The sequence below is a fragment of the Stegostoma tigrinum genome, chromosome 29 (assembly GCF_030684315.1).
Source record: "Stegostoma tigrinum isolate sSteTig4 chromosome 29, sSteTig4.hap1, whole genome shotgun sequence".
In the NCBI taxonomy this organism is placed as follows: domain Eukaryota; kingdom Metazoa; phylum Chordata; class Chondrichthyes; order Orectolobiformes; family Stegostomatidae; genus Stegostoma; species Stegostoma tigrinum.
The window spans coordinates 26,986,346-27,004,568 of record NC_081382.1 but is presented as its reverse complement, the minus strand read 5'-3'; the positions used below and the strand labels follow the sequence as shown (position 1 = coordinate 27,004,568).

Below are 18,223 nucleotides of genomic sequence, written 5' to 3'. Positions count from 1 at the left end.
TTGTTTCCAGTGGTGTTTGACAGAGCTAAGGTTTTGGTTGCTTGCTGTTTGTAATATGTGATAATGATTCAGACTTAGGCACACAGTCAGTACTAAAATTGGCCAGATAGCTTGTCATGATGAGGATGACTGTTGACTGTAGGAAGAGATCAACTTTTTGGTTGAGTGGGTGGAAAAGTGGAAAATAGAATTCAATCTAGCAAAGTACAAGGTTATGCATTTAGGGAGCAAAACGTACACTATACATGTGAGGGCATTGAGAGGGGTAAGGGAAATGAGAAACCTTGGGGTGCATATTCATAGGTTTCTGAAGGTGGCGGGACGGTTAGATAAGATGGAAAGGAAGGCAGATGTGTTGCGACTATAATGAGGTCAGCTAGGTGGACCTCCAAAGAATGGGTTTCCAATCAGAAAGCCCTGGCTGACAGATATAAGCAGGAATTCAGAGGTTCTGTTCACTCAGCAGGCTCTGACATAGCTGGACCAGCGTCACGTACTAAGCACATGTAAATCAAGGGTGACTTAGTGACAGATACCAGCCTGTATGGAGTTATTTCGGATAGAATGCGTTTCCATAATGAGGCACGATATTGAATACAAGAACAGGGGTTTTGTATACGATTCGAGTTAGCACATTAGGGAAAGAATAGGATAACAGTGTGGAGCAGAAGAACATAGCAGGTCAGGCAGCATCAGAGGAGCAGGAAACTTGATGTTTCGGATCAGGGCACCACTTCAACTTTCTTGCTCCTCTGATGCTGCCTGGCCTGGTGTGTTTCTCCAGCTGCACACTGTGCATCTCTGACTCCAGCATCAGCAGTTCTTACTATCTCAGAGGAAGAATGGAATTGTTCTAGAGAGGCTATAGGAGAGACTTGTAAGGTTGCCAACGTTTCAAAATGCTAGCTATGAGTAAAGGTTGTATAACATTAACTAATGTTTTTTCTTGGAGGTTGAGGGGTGACTTCTTCATGGGGTACAGAATAATGAGGGCTGGATAGAGTGGGCAGTGGAGACAGAAAGCTGAGAGCTCCATTACCATGGAGCGCAGATTTAAGGTAAAGAATAGGAATTGTGTAGATGTGACAAATCTTTTTTGCATAGCAAATAGTGGTGTGCCTAGAATTTACTCCCCGGTTTGCTACTTGAGGCAGTAATCAAATTACTAAAAGGAATTTAGATGAAGTGTTCTAATCTCTACAACTGCTGACAAGGCGCTAATAAGTGGGATTAGAATGTGCGGTTAGTTTATTCACTGGAGCAGGCACAATGTCTTGAATGACATCTTTCTTTGCTGTAACTTTTCTCTGGTTTGATGGTTCAATAGTTCATTGGAGAGCGCTATGGCATTCAATCAGAATGATGCAGCATGCAAGGAGGCCATTTGGCTGTTGTATCTATGCCAAATAATTGAAAGAGCATTGCAACTATTTCCAGTCCCTACTTTATCCGATTACATGGCAATTTTTTATTTCTCTTTAGGTATTTACTCAATTATCTTCTGCAAACTGCTGTCAAATCTGTTTCCAATATCCTTTCAGGTAGTGCATTACAGATCTCAATATATTCCCGTTTATTATACATGTAAGCTTTGTTGTGTCTTCTCTGTTTCTTTCGCTCGATACCACGTCATCTGTGTCCTCAGTTTACCAACAGTTCTGCCACTGAAAATTTTCTCCTCATTTGCTGTATCAAGAGCTTTCATAATTTTGAGCACATTTATCAAATCCTTCTCTCCTGAAGGAGAACAAACACAATTTCTCTTGGCTGTCCCCATACCTGACGATCCTCATCCCTGGCACCATTCTGTGTCACATCTTCTGACAACATAGGCTTGATTATGGAATTAAGAAATCTCTTTATGATCAAGCTTGGTTTGATTGGCATGCACATAGAAACTGAAACTGTACCTTCAAGTAAAGTCTTTGAAAGAAGGTTTGTAATTAAACAAAGAACTGTGTGAACTTTGCTGACCATATAATCTTTGGGAAAGGTGGCTGTTGTTTGCAGTTGTAGTGCCCCTACCTCTGAAGTAGAAAGTCTATATTCACATCCCAGCTGCACCAGACGTGTGTCATAAAATGTCTGAACAGGTTGCTTAAAAATATCAAGTCTTTAGTTTGTGGCATGGTCAGAATAACTTTGCTTTTTTTTGAGGGATCCTCTTTGGATATTTTCAGACTACTTTGTATATTGGATTGAACAAATACAATGAAATATAATGCAACTCAATAGAGCATAGGAACTGGCTCTTCAGCCCACTAAGCCTGTGCCAACTCCTAGTCCTTATTTAGATCCATTACATATTGCCCGTGCACCACGTATGCATGATTTAACTCCCTCTTTGCCTCCCCTGTGTGTGTCTATCAAAATGCGCTTTTAACATTGTTAACATGCCTGCTTCCACCACCTCCGCTGCCAGTGTTTTCCAGGCATCGTCAGGGTGGATGAGTTGGACCAAAGGGTCTGTTTCTGTGCTATACATCTGTATTTTTTTTTAAAAAGAGCTGAAACACAATCCATCATTTTTCTGCCATCTCCTCTATGAGTTCTGAGCCCTAAGCTGGCTCACCAGTGACACCTGTGCCAACACCACTTTGCCAACAGCTGTGCTGAAACCTACCAATATCAGAGTCTCCATTCTTCAGGAATTACCTCTTTGGTGCTGGGCCCACCTCACCAATGGACCACCAGTCCTGAGTCTCATGCTGAACTTGCACTCGCCTCGCAACCAGGAGCCCATGGCTCCATTGTTGCCGCCACCTCACCAATAATAAGGGAGTCCCCAGCTCCATGCTTACCACAACTAGGAGTTGCTGTTGCTGCCGAGTTGATAACCAGGACGCCACGGCTCTGGGCCTACCACAATCCAGAGTTACTCGCTTCACACGTGGTTTCCTGTCGGGGAATTGTTTACCCGCACACTTACTATAAAGTCTGTCATAGTGGTGGCATCCTTGTCTAGGTTGGCTGCTGAATTCTTGAACATGGGCCAGTCCATCAACTTAAGCAGTCCTGTAGGAGCCCTTACGTTGCTTCAGACAAACACTGCACTGGTTTCTGTACTGGATCCTCGTGGGAGGAGGGACACAGTATTGTGATCTGATTTTCCAAAATGCAGAGGGGGGATGGTGCAGTAGGCATCTTTGATGTTTGTACAGCAATGGCCAAGGATGTTCGGACCTCTGGTAGGGCAGGACATGTTGATGGTATTTTGGTTGCTCGTTCTTGATGTTGACCCGTTGAAGCCATCGGCTACGATGAGCAAGGCATCGGGTTATTCTGTCCCAAGACTGGTTTGTAGCATTGTATGCCACATCATGTGTACTGTTCACTCTCAAATGGGGTCAGATGTTGAGATAGCAGACATAAGCTCACTGGGCAGGTAATAGCGATGGCACTTCATTGTAAGATGTTCTGAGTCCAGGCAGCAGTAATGTGCCAGGGTCACTGCATCTGAATATCAGAAGCTGTTGATCAGGAAGCAGACTCTATTGCCTTTTGCCTTGCTCGACAAAGCTGAGCAGTCCATTTAGTAAATTGAGAAGCCTTCAGGTTGTAAGGCATGGGTGTGTGCAGCAGGAGTGCGCCATGTCCATGAAGCAGAGCATGCAGCAGTCCCTCAGTTCCCTTTGGAAGGTGAGTCTAGATCTGAAATCATCCAACTTGTTATCAGTGGCTTGGATGTTTGCCAGGAGCATACTGGGAGGGGGGTCTTGAAACCCTGATGTTACTGTTTCACCTGGAGTCCAGTGCAACTCCTACGTTACCTGGATAGGTGGCTTCTCCTAGTCGATCCTTGGCACTGGTAAGGAAAATTTGCTGCTCAGGAGCTAAGTGTGTACACCGGATGGTGTCCTGGGCACCAGCTGTGGCCTTGAGCATCCCTGGGGATCTTGTGGTCAGTTTAGTTGGGTCACTGTGGGATCAGGTCTTGTTCCTGTGCTGGTCAGACTTTGGTTCAGGGTTTCCACGAGCTCAGGTCTGCAAGAGGCTGGATGTCTTTTGATCCATCTGGGCTTGCAGTTCCAGCATCAGCAAGGAAAGGTACATCTAATGGGGTCCTGGGCAGTAGTTTCATTCACGAGCGCTTTGGGGTGGGGATCTTTGCACTTGGTCTTGTTGGGCCTCCTTAATGTCAAATCACAGTAGGGTCAAGTCTCATTCCCATGCTGGTCAGATCTCTGTTCCAGGTTCCAGGGTTGAGCCTGCGAGAGGCTAGATGGCCCCTGATCTCCCTGGACTTGCCTCCAGCGTTGATAATCGAGCCCCATTGGTTGGAGGGTTCTCAAATCTGAAAGTAGACTTAAGAATACATGGATAATAATTCTGATAGACTTAGAAGTGTGGTTTAGAAGAACAGAACAACTGTAGATCAGAAGAAAATCTGCTGTAGACGGCTTGCAAAATCTTCTAAGCTCTGGTGCCATCTTGGTAAAACATGCTCAGATTTTTACTGTAGGAAATAAACTGTCCTCTCAGGAAAGGAGAAAATACTGACAAAGAAGATTGAGGGGAAAATAAATTCCATTTCAAGAATATTTTGAATGACTTGCATCAGGTTACTCCTGATATCAGTCGTGCTTACACTGCTGCAAACTTGGAATCATTCACATGCAGTTGTGTAGGGGTGCTGGTGTATGATCTTTAGGTTGTCTGCTAAAACCATTTTTTCTGTTAGAAGAACTAGGGAGTCGTCAAAGCCTTATTTGTGTTATTAAATTGCATCCCCTGCATCCATTCCACTAAAATTTGTAACTGTAGTGGTATGTTTTTATGTCAAAGGTTGCACTGCCGACATTGTTATTAAGTGAGGTTGGGTTTTGGCTTTACACAATGAATATATTTGTATATATTTTTCAAGCTGCTTTAAGAATTGCAGTACCTTATAATTGGAGGTGGAGGAAAACAAGTGCAAGGAATTGACAAAGAATATGTAGCCAATCTTTCATGTAATTTTCTTGGAGAGAGAGATTATCAATTTTTTTATTTTCCTTCAGAAACCTGTCAATTTTTTCCTACTTCTGTCTCTGCAATTTCGTTCTTGCATTTTTCATTTGTTGCTCATAATGAGGTCTTGCTTTGTCCTTCATACACCCATCTGCATTTATCTTCTCTGCCTTCCTTGATGAGCATCAACATGGGCAACAAAGATCTTATAGAACTGAAATATTGAAGATGATGGAAACCTGAAATAAACACAGAAAATAATCAGATTAGGCAGCATGAATGGAGAGATTTAAGGTCAACATTTCATTCAGCTTAGTATTTTCACAAAAAATTAGCAAGCAATATTTTTTGATTCCAGATTTTACATTTTGCTCAGTGTGGTAAATGTTATATGCCTCTTTTGCTCTCCATACTCCCTTGTGCCTCAGAAACACTTGCGACCATCCACGAGAATGTATTCTTCTGTTACTATTGACATTGGCAGTCAGAATTTCAAGATCTTGAACAGATATGGCTGGAATTCTCTTTTTTTTGAGCAAGAACCTGTCATTTGTAGACCTTTTAAGAATGAGCCCAACATTTAAGATGGACTGCTACATAGCATAAGCATTAAGTATGTTTCTTTTTAAACCAGGAGGTTGCCTCATAATTCATTTGCCTCATGGATAGTTCTGAATGTGTTTAAACTCTTAACAGAGTGAATGATGTGAATTTGCGTTTTCCTCTCTAAAATCAACAATTAATAGTAAAATGTAATAATTTCTTTTGAAACGGAAATGAATTTTGTCTCGAACAAATGAAACACTGTAAAGCTGTTTTGTCAATATTTCCACCCTTTGCTTGACATTTGCTGTTGAAGATATTGCCACAAGCAATAGTCTTTGGATGGTTATGATTTCTGAATAAACTATGTTACAATGCAAACATTTTGTCAATGTGTACCCTGTATTTTTCATTGAACAGTTAATTTCCTCCTTTTTTTCTCTGTAGCCAGTTTTTACTGTAACAGACAAGCTTTGAGTTGCAGACATCTATATACAAACTTAATGAATTGAAATAGACCCAAGCACGATGCCAGATTTATATTTACATATGGAAGCAAATGCTGGATTTGTGGCTTATTGAATATGTGTAATATGTCCTATGTGAAGGTATTGCTTTTCTTCATTTAGTCACACTTCTTCAGAGAGAAGTATGCCTTCAGCTATTATATCGTTAGATTTGTTGGATTTGTGTAAAGGCCGTTGTGACCTCGCCTTTCTCACTGCAGCTCATAGGGCAGCTGTACAGAAGTGTTTTTGTATGACTTCCCAAATGAAGCCATGTGTGTTATTTTAGCTTTGTCTCTTGTACATCCTGTCAAATTCTTTTAGTAGTTGAGCCTAACCAATGTATGTTCATGGTGACCAGAAAACACTTCCACAAGAGAGAGGTGGAATTCTGTTTTCCAAAGTTTGTTTTTTTATTTGCATGTGATCCCATGAAATGTTTCTCTTTAGCTGCAAAAATCCAGAAGAAATTTTCTTGGGAAAAGAACGTTGCAATTGCTTTGCATAGATTCAACAATACTGCATGGCAATCAACCTGTTATTTTGACTGTCTAAACAAAAACTCTGTGCTTATAAAAGTAATCTCTCAAATGTTCACTTTATTTTGAACAAATTGTTCCTAGAAGCTTTTTGATATAAACTTCATAGTTTCAAGCTTGGATATGGTTAGAATAGTGATACATGACACATGGGTGAAATAGTCTGTTTCTGTTTTCCAATCGATCATAAATACATTTGATTTGGCAGTGAAAGCTATGTCTTTTTCCATGGATATTAGCATAGTGAGTATAAGTGTTTACAGCATGAAATGTATCTGTCCCAAGGCAATATAATGTATATTAAAAATATTCATTATATTAGATTTAGTAAGAGTTAGATTTTCAGCCTAGATCATTTCAACTGTCACTTGAACTTTAACTGGAATTGGTTTGAAGTGGAGTTGTTTTACTGCAAGAGAGCAGGTGTCAGGAAACCCCTGACACAACTGGAAATCCTGTCACTCTGCATTTTGTTTCCATGACATACAACTGAATTTGGAAAGTGGAGCACCAAAAGCTAAGGATATTAAATGCAAATTCAGATTCCTATAGAAATTAGAGAGAAAATAAACAGGCCAAACTTCTCTTTTGGAATTATCATGGAGTCTTATTGAAGTGTAATGCGTTTCTTGGAGCCAAAATAGATGATGCATTGACTCTTTCCCATGCTGCCTCCTTGCAAATATTCTTTATAGAACAGTTGTGAATCTCTTGACATGCATTTGGCTACCCATTGATTCCTGGCAGCACCGAGACTGAACCACAGGAAATTTAGCTGTGTTTCCCCAGGGAAAAGCTTGTAATTTTTTCCTAAATTTATTTCTTTCATGATAATTTGAGAATTGAAATAATATTTGAATTAATAGAATTGAGTCAAAAGCATGATTTAAGTGAAAATATTTTGTTTGCTTTACTGCATGGATTTACTGGGCTAGTTTATGGTTTCTGCACTGCATAGTTGAAGTACTGCCCAATCCAAACCTGACGCACAAATTTTGTGCTTACGTAATTATTTCTCCAGTGAACTGGAACCAGTAAATTTACTTGTACGTAATTTGGTCTCACTCCAAGTTAGAAATGATGGCAGTATGCGAATCAAAGTCAAGTGGTGAAAACAAGAGCCTTCTTCCAAGTTTAACATTAATTTACTATTGTTCTATATGTAGCAGGTATGTGGTACTCTGCTACTGATGGCATATTACAAGTGTTGAGGACATGAATGTGGTGCCTGTCTTGAATCCAGAATTAGACTGTTCATGAGTCCAAGAACAACTGACTGAGACAGCACAAACTTAGAAATCAGCCCCTGTATTTGAAATGTGTCCCCCGATTGATCTTAGGGCTGTGTTCCTTGTCATACCGACCACTGATGCTGAAATGCTATATGTCTCAGGACAATTGAAGAGCACCCCGAGCTGTTTTTTATGAATATTGTATTGCATCATATTTACAAACTATGTTAACAGCATGTAGTGACAGGATGTTATTTTAAGCATATTGACAAAACTTCATTTTAGCTCTGTTGACTTCTTGAATCTAATATTAGGCTCCAGAATTATAAATATCAGAGTATATATGGACTCAAATTTGATGCTTTTATTTCCTGTCATTTTCCAAAGAACATGCCCTTTCCGGTTTTTAATTGCTGAGATATGTACTTGTATTACAGAAGAACTCCCGATGTTAACATGTACACTTCTGTCTGTTGTTTTTCTAAGTAATGTTTTTAGCATGTGGCAAGATTACTGCATCCTGTTTTAATGAATCAAATTGGAAAATGCTGGCCAAAAAAGCTTATAGAATGAGTGATAGTCAATCTAGGTAAATGTGAAGTGGCTGAAGCCTGAAACTTAGTTGATCTCTGTTGATCTGCTCAGTTAAGTTACAATTTTTATCCATTAGTATAAGATTCGACGATAGTGATTTGGCTGTATCCAACTGTCTGGAGAAAATTGGATCTCTGATAAGCGTCCTGTTATCAGACAGGGCTGCTTTCTCATTTACATTTAGATGAGTATTGATTATTTATTTACTCAACTGTAGTGGGGTTCTTTTCCAATTTTAACTGAATTGTTTGTGTTGTCAGCTGAGAGATAAAGCACCTGACACCACCACAAGATGATAACACTTTGTCGTGAAGATAGAAGTTGGAAGGGACTTTTTTCTGTTGCTGACAGAAAGTGAAATTTTTAAAAATTAGAATTGATCAGTTGTGTTTTCAAACGTTTTTACGATTTTCTTTAGTGAAGTTTAAAGTTCAACCTCAGTCTTTTCCCTGTGTGAAGAATCGTATAAACTGTATGCCCAAACAAAGTTCATCAGTGCAAACCGAATGTAAGCAGCGTCATATTCCATTTAGTAATCAACATGTCAAATGTGAGTGCCTCGGGAAGAATCCTTTATGTACAAGGAATATGCTTTTAGATTTCTTTAATTAATTGATGGGATATTGATGTCATGAGCTAGTCACTATTTATTGCCCATCCCCTGACTGAGCAGTTGCTGTTCACCCACATTGCGTGTCTGGAGCCACAAATAAGCCAAACCAGGTAAAGATGGCAGATTTCCCTCCATAAAGGATGTGAACCAGGTAGATTTCTACAACAATTAGCAATGTTTAAAGGTCTCCATTAGGCTAGCGTTTTATTTAAGTTCCAGTTTGTTATTGAGTTCAAATTTCCCGACCTGCCATGGTGGGATTCGACCTCATGCCCCCAATGCAGTTGCTTGGGATTCTGTATCACTAGTCTAGTAACGTTATGGCTATGTCACCATCTTCCATTCGCAGCTTTACGTGTGTGTTACAGTAATTGTGTCCAGTAATTGTACATAGCCATAACCAATTACCTTGTTTTTAAGGCAAGACCTTTGGAAATTGTGCATATTTAAGTTACTGCAAAGAGTGGGTATCATTTCAGCCTGAATTTTTTAAATTGTCTAAAGCTCCTGTACTCTGTTAGTTCCATGCTGTAGCATGTTAACCATACACAGGTTTTTTTTATATTTGCAATAATGTGTCTACTGTTGCGTATGGTAAAACCCCTAGTTGACATGTAATATCTTAAAGTGTCTCACAGATTATGATCTGTCACTTTTCAGAATTTATATTGATCTATAAAGACAGCTTCCTGTAGCTATCAAAGATTAAAGCAATGCTGTTAGACTACACAAATAGAAGAGAGTGGGTAATATTTGGGTTATTTAGCAATTACTCAATCATAACTAATTTCAATATAATCAATATAATATTTTATGTTTAATAGAACATTACAGCACAGTACAGGCCCTTCGGCCCTCGATGTTGTGCCGACCTGTCGTACCGATCTCAAGGCCATCTAACCTACACTATTCCATGTACGTCCATACGCTTGTCCAATGACGACTTAAATGTACCTAACGTTGGCGAATCTACTACCATTGCAGGCAAACGTTCCATTCCCTCACTACTCTCTGAGTAAAGAAACTACCTCTGACATCTGTCCTATATCTTTCACCCCTCAATTTAAAGCTATGCCCCCTCGTGCTCGCCGTCACCATCCTAGGAAAAAGGCTGTCCCTATCCACCCTATCTAACCCTCTGATTATCTTATATGTCTCAATACTTAATCTTGAAATTAAAGAATTGTCCTTATTTAAAAATAGTTTGAGTAAATCATTTGGAAATAATATTTGAATCACTGAATATCTCATTTGAACATTCTGATTTGTTTATGTCTTTAATATATGTAAGTAGCTGTAATAGTAAGGCAGCATGATTTAGATATAACTGCAGTTCTTGTGCCCAAGTAATAAAAAAAAGTCGAGCTTTTGTTAAAGTAAATGGTTCTTGGAAAATGATAGTTTTAATCCATTTGATCTGAAACCATGTCACAGGAATGTTTGCTCAGATTTAAAGAAGCATTTTCCTCCAACAGAGAGTTGGAAAAACTAAGAAGTGAGATGTGCAAAGAACAAAGAAAATTACAGCACACGAACTGGCCCTTCGGCCCTCCAAGCCTGCGACGATCAAGATCCTCTGTCTAACCCGTCATCAATTTTCTAACGGTGTGTGTCCATTTGCTCCCTGCCCATCCATGTACCTGTCCAAATATATCTTAAAAGACGCTAACGTGTCTGCGTCTAACACCTCTGCTGGCAATGCGTTCCAGGCACCCACCACCCTCTGTGTAAAGAACTTTCCATGCATATCTCCCCTAAACTTTCCTCCCACCTGAACTCACCTGGTGCCCACCACCAGACTTGGGTTTGACCATCTTTGTACCACTCTCAGCACTTGAACAGCACAATCCTTGCAGCTGAAACAAATATTCCAATGTGAACTGCATATTTGCCATCTGTATTTGATGTAGTGTAGACTTGTAGTGAGAAATTTTATCTTTAATGTATTAACTTGTATTTTGGAAGTTTCTCCATGCTGAAGTAAACGTGCTGCTGATTGGAGCTTGTTCTGGTGCATCACCCTCTAATTGTAAGGCTGCAGCAGGATATCTGCCAAGACTGTAGTTTGTGAATGCTTTTTTGAGTTCAGAATGACTAAACGCTCATTTTATTTTACAAATTCTGCGAATTTCAAAGCTTTCTATCAAGGTAGAGTTTCAATTTTTTCTGTTTGCATGAAGCCATGTCTCTCTCTCACTCTCTCGCGCGCGTGCGCGCGCTCTCTCTCTGACTATTGATTATCAGACTTCTTTATTAAGCTAACAGACTCCCTTTTAAATAGTTTAATAATTAGAGGTATCCCTCCCACATCTAAATTGTGATTTTTTTTCCTTCATAAGATGAAAGGATTGCATGTAAAGAATGTTTTAATGATTCATGTCGGAAAACAAATCTTTTTAAAAGTATAGGTATCAATGTTTCACACTTTTAAAAAAATCACTCGACCCTCTTTTGAACACACCTGAACTCATCTGGTGCCCACCACCAGACTTGGGTTTGACCAACTTTGTACCACTCTCGGCACTTGAACAGCACAATCATTGCAGGTGAAACAAATATTCCAATGTGAACTGCATATTTGCCATCTGTATTTGTCTCACACTGACTCGTGCACTTGCGCTCACTCTCCTCGCCTCCTAGTTCGTGCCAAACTTGCCTTAGTAAGCACCTAGAGACATCTTTTGTACCCAATGAAGTCTCTGTTGACTACATTTGAGAGTCACTGCTCTAAAACTAGCAATCAGTCAGGTGTGGTATTCTGTGCATCACCCTCTAATTGTAAGGCTGCAGCAGGATATCTGCCAAGACTGTAGTTTGTGAATGCTTTTTTGAGTTCAGAATGACTAAACGCTCATTTTATTTTACAAATATCAACGTGTTGTAACTTGAACCTAAATTGTACTTTAATTTTCACTATGCAACTGAAGACCCCCTCTGATGACATGTTTGGTTGAAGTCTTGAGCAGCTGAGCCATTCTGACTTGCAGTAAGATACTGGGTTAATTTTGCAGTTGGTTAACATGTTTATTAGTCACTGAAACAATGCTGTAGATGCTGTTTTAAAAACATAACATACATTCATTACACAAAAAAAGTCAACCATATTGAGAAAGATTGATTTAAACAAAAATCTTAACACCAAACACAAAACCAAGTTTCAACCTGTTTTCCAACCCCATTCTTGACAGATTCTCAATTCCAGTAAAATATTATTCCTATCTTACCTTTTCCTCCCTATATCCTAACTTTGTTGGCTTCCTCAGTTACTTTTGTTCAACCATAAGATGATTTGTAATTCCCGAGTGTACTGGCATGAATCTAAACTTTGTCAGTTCTATCGACTTGAAATTTTGAATCCAACCTTTTCTGTCTTGAAAACTTCACTGATGAGAAGCTACTCCTGAGGTGACAGGTGTCCCTGACCTAATTTGATTCTCCTACCAGGAGAGATATTGTGTTTTTCTGAACTGAATTTAAGTTCTTGTGAACTAAAGTTTTGAATCTGTCATGAAGTCAGAAATAAGCCAATTAATGTCTTAATGTGATTTCTCTGCTGATCATAAGTCTCATAGTTCCAGGCATTTTGTCTATTTCTGTGACAGAGATTCTACCAGGCACGCAACTGAAATTGTATGCTTTCTTAGTTCACTGTTCCAGATTGGTTTTCAGACCTTTTCTACAAAAAATATCTTTACAGAATTGGTCCATAGCCATCTGCCTCTGTTCTGAAATCTAAATCCAAAAATTTAATCTATGTATATACTTTATATTGCAGGAGAAACAGGCAATTAGTAATGTAAACTCAAGAATGTACCTCAGTAGTGTGAGTTGGGAAGGGTAAGCCGCCACTGAATTTCTTTGATCGCTGTTCAATACCCTACTGCTGTGAAAGTGTATACATGGACATTTCATGAGCCCTTTGTAATCCAGTGCATATGTTCATGTGCAGTCACTACTGAAGGACAACTGGTAGTATCAAACCATAACCCAGAAGGAATTCAGCACCTCCAACAGATCGAACAGTCTGATGCAAGAAGACCACTTTATTTTAGGAGCGAGCAAAATAGAATTTCAATTTGAACTTCGAGTCCTCTCTAATTAGGACATACTACCATATGTCACTGCTCAATTTCATAGTTGTGCTGGAAATGAAACCCAATCATTCCTAGATTTGTCACATAATATTTTTTAAATTATTATGGGAAAAACACAGACTGTCAGACCCAGGTTGATAGAAAGCATGGATTGGGTTTGTATACTTAACAAGAAATTGCTGTTTGTTACAGGTCATTAAGTTCTAGCTAAAGGTAAACAATTAAGGTAAATTAAGTAAATTGTATGAATTGAAACTCTATAAACTCCTTATGAGCTCCCCTTATACACAGACAAATAAAATCAGGGGATAAATTGCATGGGTGGAGGGAAAAATAGAAAACAGTTCTGAAGTTTTTATTCATGAGATCTGTTGGGTTACTTCTTGCTGATCTGAAGGTTTCTCCTCGATGTTCTATTTTCAGAATGCTTCCACCGGTTGGCAAGAGGCACAGGGTGTCTGTTTCCATTATGACTTGTCCAACTCAAATGTCACTACTTTCTGCATTTGCTGAATGAAAGATAAGCCCACTGTCTTCAGTTTTAAAGTGACTGACTGCAGAGAAACGAGACAGTGTGTTCTTTGGCTGTTGCAGACCTGCTGGCTTCTTTTCTAGCCTAATTAGCCTTGCTGTTGTCTTCCTTTCAGTCCAAGCTGTTGAGCTAACTAACAATCACCTTGCTTTTGGTAGGGAGAACACCTTTGTTATTGATAATCAGTTCCCAGTCCACAAACCAATCAACTTCACTTGAAAGAACTCTCTGCTCCAATTCATCTACACATTGCTGGAATCCACATGTATACAAATGCAGTTCACAATAGGTATTGAATTCCTTGCTTTCAAAATATGCAGTCACTTTCGTAAATTCCTTGCTTTAAACGGTTTCTTAATTGCAGTCTTAAGAAGCACAAAATTAAAAAGACATGATCTTTACAAATATCTAACTAAGTAACCAACTGTTAAATTCTACACAGAAATAGCTTGAGTACATGAGTTGAACAAGAACGGAACAAGAATGTTGATTTGTTTGCAGCATCCAAGACCTTAATTTCCTGTAGACCAATAACCTGTTTATGTTGAAGCAGGAACCAAGAGAGATAAATACCAAATAAATTAATTAGATACGTACAAACTACTGTAAATTGACAAGCTGCACAACAGAAATGCCCTTTTAGGCTGAATATCGCAGTTGAATTAAACTTGATACATGGTGAAATGTAGTATTTTTAGGTATTTGTTTGCATTGGGTTGAGGTGGAAAATATAAACCCTTTTCAAGTGTTGTATTTACAGTTTCTGCACCATTAGCATGAAGTTTCTCATTCACATTGCTTGCTGACTTTTGTTTTGTTCCAGGGCATCAGTATCGGCTTGAGAAGCAAAGTGAACCTAACGTAGCTGTAGATTTAGATCGTACCTTAGAAAGTCAGAGCACTTTGGAATTCTGTCTGGTCAGAGAGTACAGTAAGTTTGAACTTTTAACTTTTGAACCAACTTAATTTTTAAAATACACGTGCCAGCAAAATACTGATTATAAATATGTATGTTTGAAATGCTTGTCTGTTGCTTTGTAAAAATGCTGAAGATTTGGGATACGTACATCGTGTACTTTTAAAAATATCTGCCAATATAACAAACAATATCCAGATGTCAGCCCTTGATAACTAACATTGATATAAAATATTAAATATTCCTTGGCAACTGATAAAATTGCTAAAGGAGTACATTCCTTGACAGGCTTTTACAAAAATGGAAAATTTGAACAAAATGTTGGCAGGACCTAACTGCACTCCTTATCTCTTCTGTTTCAACATGTCAGGAAAAATCTAGTCTCAGCAACTTAAGTTTTGCAATAAGCAGCTTCCACTCAGTTATTTCTAAAATTCTGTACTAAATTCCGACACCAACTATGACAGAGTGTTGTTGTGTTTATAATTTGTAATGCACATAATTTGATTTTTAAAAAGGTAACAATCTACATTTAGCTCAAAAGCAATGATGGTGAAAAATCATGTGTCCTAAAATTAATAACATGACAGATACCATGGATATTCTACACATTTTAAGTAGAAACAAATTTTGAATGAGGGAGCTTGGCTTCCGTAGCCCTTTTAAGGCCTAAATCTTGCAAAGAATTATGATTAACGTTGATAGCGGCTTTGTTTCTTCTCTTTTGCATCAATCACTGAGTGCTGATTACTTTGTTATGAAAGTGCCAAGGGGAAATTACTGAGCTTGGAATTGAAGGAATTGAATTAGGATACGTAGTTGAAAAATAAGATTTTTAAGAAGTTTTCTTTGAATTGACTGTGTGTCTATATTTCAGGCCACCGGCTTCAATTATTCTGTCTTTCTGCTTCTGGCCTCCATAAACACAAACCAATTCCCCGGAAACGGCTACAGTACTTCCCATTACAATGCACATGTAATTCATATGATAAGTGAACATTAGGATTTTGAAGTTGGTATTCTTTCTGACTAGATTTGAAAAGCTGCTGATCTCTCTACTTTCTAGTTAAATACTCTGTAGAAGCAGAGACATCTATTCTTGGAAATTTTCAATCTGATTCTAATTCAGTTTCCTTAGCTTGTTTTACCATATAACAATTCAGTCAAAAGTGAGTTTGTGCTCATCTTTTCAATGCTAATACTTTGGTTGTATCTTTAAATTTAAGTAAATTTTATGTGAAAAAGTTGCACATTAATAGCTAATTATAAATTATGCATTATACATGTGACTTAAAGAATGTCTGATGCTTAATAAAAACCAAAAGAACTGAGGATGCTGGAAATCAGGAACAAAAACAAAGTTGCTGGAAAAGCTCAGCAGGTCTGGCAGCATCTATGGAGGAAGGGTCACCGGACCCGAAACGTTAACTCTGTTTTCTCCTCTACAGATGCTGCCAGACTTGCTGAGCTTTTCCAGCAACTTTGTTTTTATGTCTGATGCTTAGTTCAGTACCAATTGGAAATTTTAGACTTTAAGAATTTTCTTGGCTGTGGACCTGCTATTGTAGTTTTTAAAAAAGAGCCTGTCTGTCTTTTCAGATGATCATTCGAGATTAATTTATTGTCAAAAATGTCACCCATTTCCTGGATTTTGTAATCTGCAGAATATCCAGAACTTCTGACTTTTCCATATTCTGTACTTACAATGGAATTTTTAGATTGAGCAAGTGCTTTTAAATTTTATTTTCCCCGAATAAATAATCTGGTAATGATTCATGTCTTCATTTTTTCAATATATGCTTTATTTTCCCAGTTACACAGAATTTTGTCAAACTGAGTAAATCTGTTCCTTACCTAGTGATTACAAAATATGAGTTTATTAAACCATGTTTCTCAATCAAAAAATTTAGAAATACTGTAAATAATTATTGATGTACTAAATGCACGGTATTTTTTGATTTTGTTGTCTGTACCTAGGTGCAGAATCATAAGAACACAGTTGAAAGAAAGAAGAATGTCAAAAGTTAAATGTTGCAGTAATTACAGTAGAGCAAAAACAAATGAAATAAGATTAAAAGTCACACATTGCAGACCTTCTAAGTTTTAAGTAGAAAATAAAAGAATAAAGCTGAAAGGTCAAACACACAGTCTTTCTTGAGTGCTTAGGCAAGGTGGGACTGCATTTCGAGCACTCATCTTGAGACCAGAAGTCCACGCTGAGGCCACAGCAGGTCAGGAGTTGGACATGCTGAATCGAGAGGTTGCCCCACCAGGTGTGCACGGAGTCCAAGGCTGGGAGTCCGTTGCTAGGAGAAGAAGGAAAAAAAACACACAAAAGAGAAGAGAAAAACGAAAGGAAACAGGCCAGGCAGACAAGCCATGCCTGAAGCATCTTACTCTGCCACTGTCTTGAATTGAATGTTAAAAGGTGTCCATGAAAATATGCACAGTCAACAAGTAAAAGAACTCAAGGTTCTATTCAGTCTCAAACTGGTTTGTGAATGCATGCTTCCTAAAATTGTCACTCTATTGCAAATCTTTGTGGTGGCATGCTGTTCACATTCCCCACAATGTGAATTATTTAGTCTTGGTGGAAGATACCTTGGCTGTAAAATGAAAAGAAATTCCCATTGAGAGAAGGAAGGGTAAAAATTTGGAGGAAAGTTGAAGAATGGTACTCATCCTGTTTAATTCACTTCGTCCTGTGTAATTCACCTTACACTGCCATCGCATTTTGACTTTTATTTTCTGTTTGATATGTTTCTTAAATTAATAAACTGAAATAGTCTTGCCTGAGCTAATAAAGCCATGAAAATGCCAACAACAGGGTTTATTAGATGAGGTTTCTGCTTGACAAATTATTTCAGCTTATTCTGGTGTATCGCAAATAGTAAATCACCATATGTTCAAATGGCATTTTGCAAGTGCAAGTGTGAAAGGCTCCACTTAAAGTTACCAGAAGTTAATGTAGAAAATGTTCTGAAGAATCAACAGATTGGAAAAAGAAAATCCAAGAGCAACATCTGAGAAGGGTAAAAGAGAAAGAAAGCAATGAGTAGTTCTTCAAAGTTAATTGCTTGCGGCCACATTGTTTCTGGTCCGCTTAAATTAGTCTTGAGCCAGTTTTTCCTCAAATAACAGGAAACAAAAATTGGGACTGTTTCAGATCCTCTGCAGTCCTGCACAGTGACTCCTTTATTGTTCTATCTTCCTCTTGCAACTACTGCTGTGGGATTGCCTGCCACAAGCAGAGGACAACTGGTTTTTCCCATCAATTTGAGGCCCCATTACGAATGGACTGACTTTGCTTTAAACCAACCATAGGCCCACCATTTGACTTCAAGTTCCAGCCCTGAACCTGGCAGGAACAGCATTTCCAGCAAGTCATGGTTTCAGTCACATTGTGATGTCAGCAACGATCACTGCTCTGCCTTATCTCTGGTTAAAACTACTTGTGTCCTGAGTGCAACCGAGGTACCCAGTGAAGGAAGACGTAAAACTTCCAAGCCTAGTGGAATCCGAGCTTTGCTCTTGCCCAGCGTTTCAGGTCCAAGTGGTCAAGACCAAGGCAGCTCACTGATCAGAACACCAGCGGTAACTTGGAGCCAAGATGATGGAGAGGAAGCTGAGTTAGAGGTCTAGGTGGAGAAATATGCAGATTTTAATTATATTGAGCTGCTGTGGTGCTATATTGCTGTTTTGTT

At 38.7% G+C, this 18,223-nt stretch overlaps 1 protein-coding gene across 8 annotated transcripts in view; it reads left to right on the top strand.

Moving 5' to 3' along the window:
• Positions 1–18,223, top strand: part of mapkap1 (MAPK associated protein 1) — a 271,311-nt gene that overhangs the window by 182,576 nt on the left and 70,512 nt on the right. For 6 of the 8 annotated variants that reach the window (XM_059638269.1, XM_048558771.2, XM_048558775.2 and 3 more), the window contains one exon: positions 14,427–14,534. The exons of 1 other annotated variant lie outside the window; for it this stretch is intronic. In XM_059638269.1, coding sequence (XP_059494252.1) covers positions 14,427–14,534 — 108 coding nt within the window. Of the gene's footprint in view, positions 1–10,452; positions 10,583–14,426; positions 14,535–18,223 lie in introns of those variants that run through there. One more of the 8 variants, XR_009442769.1, reaches the window with a different exon arrangement.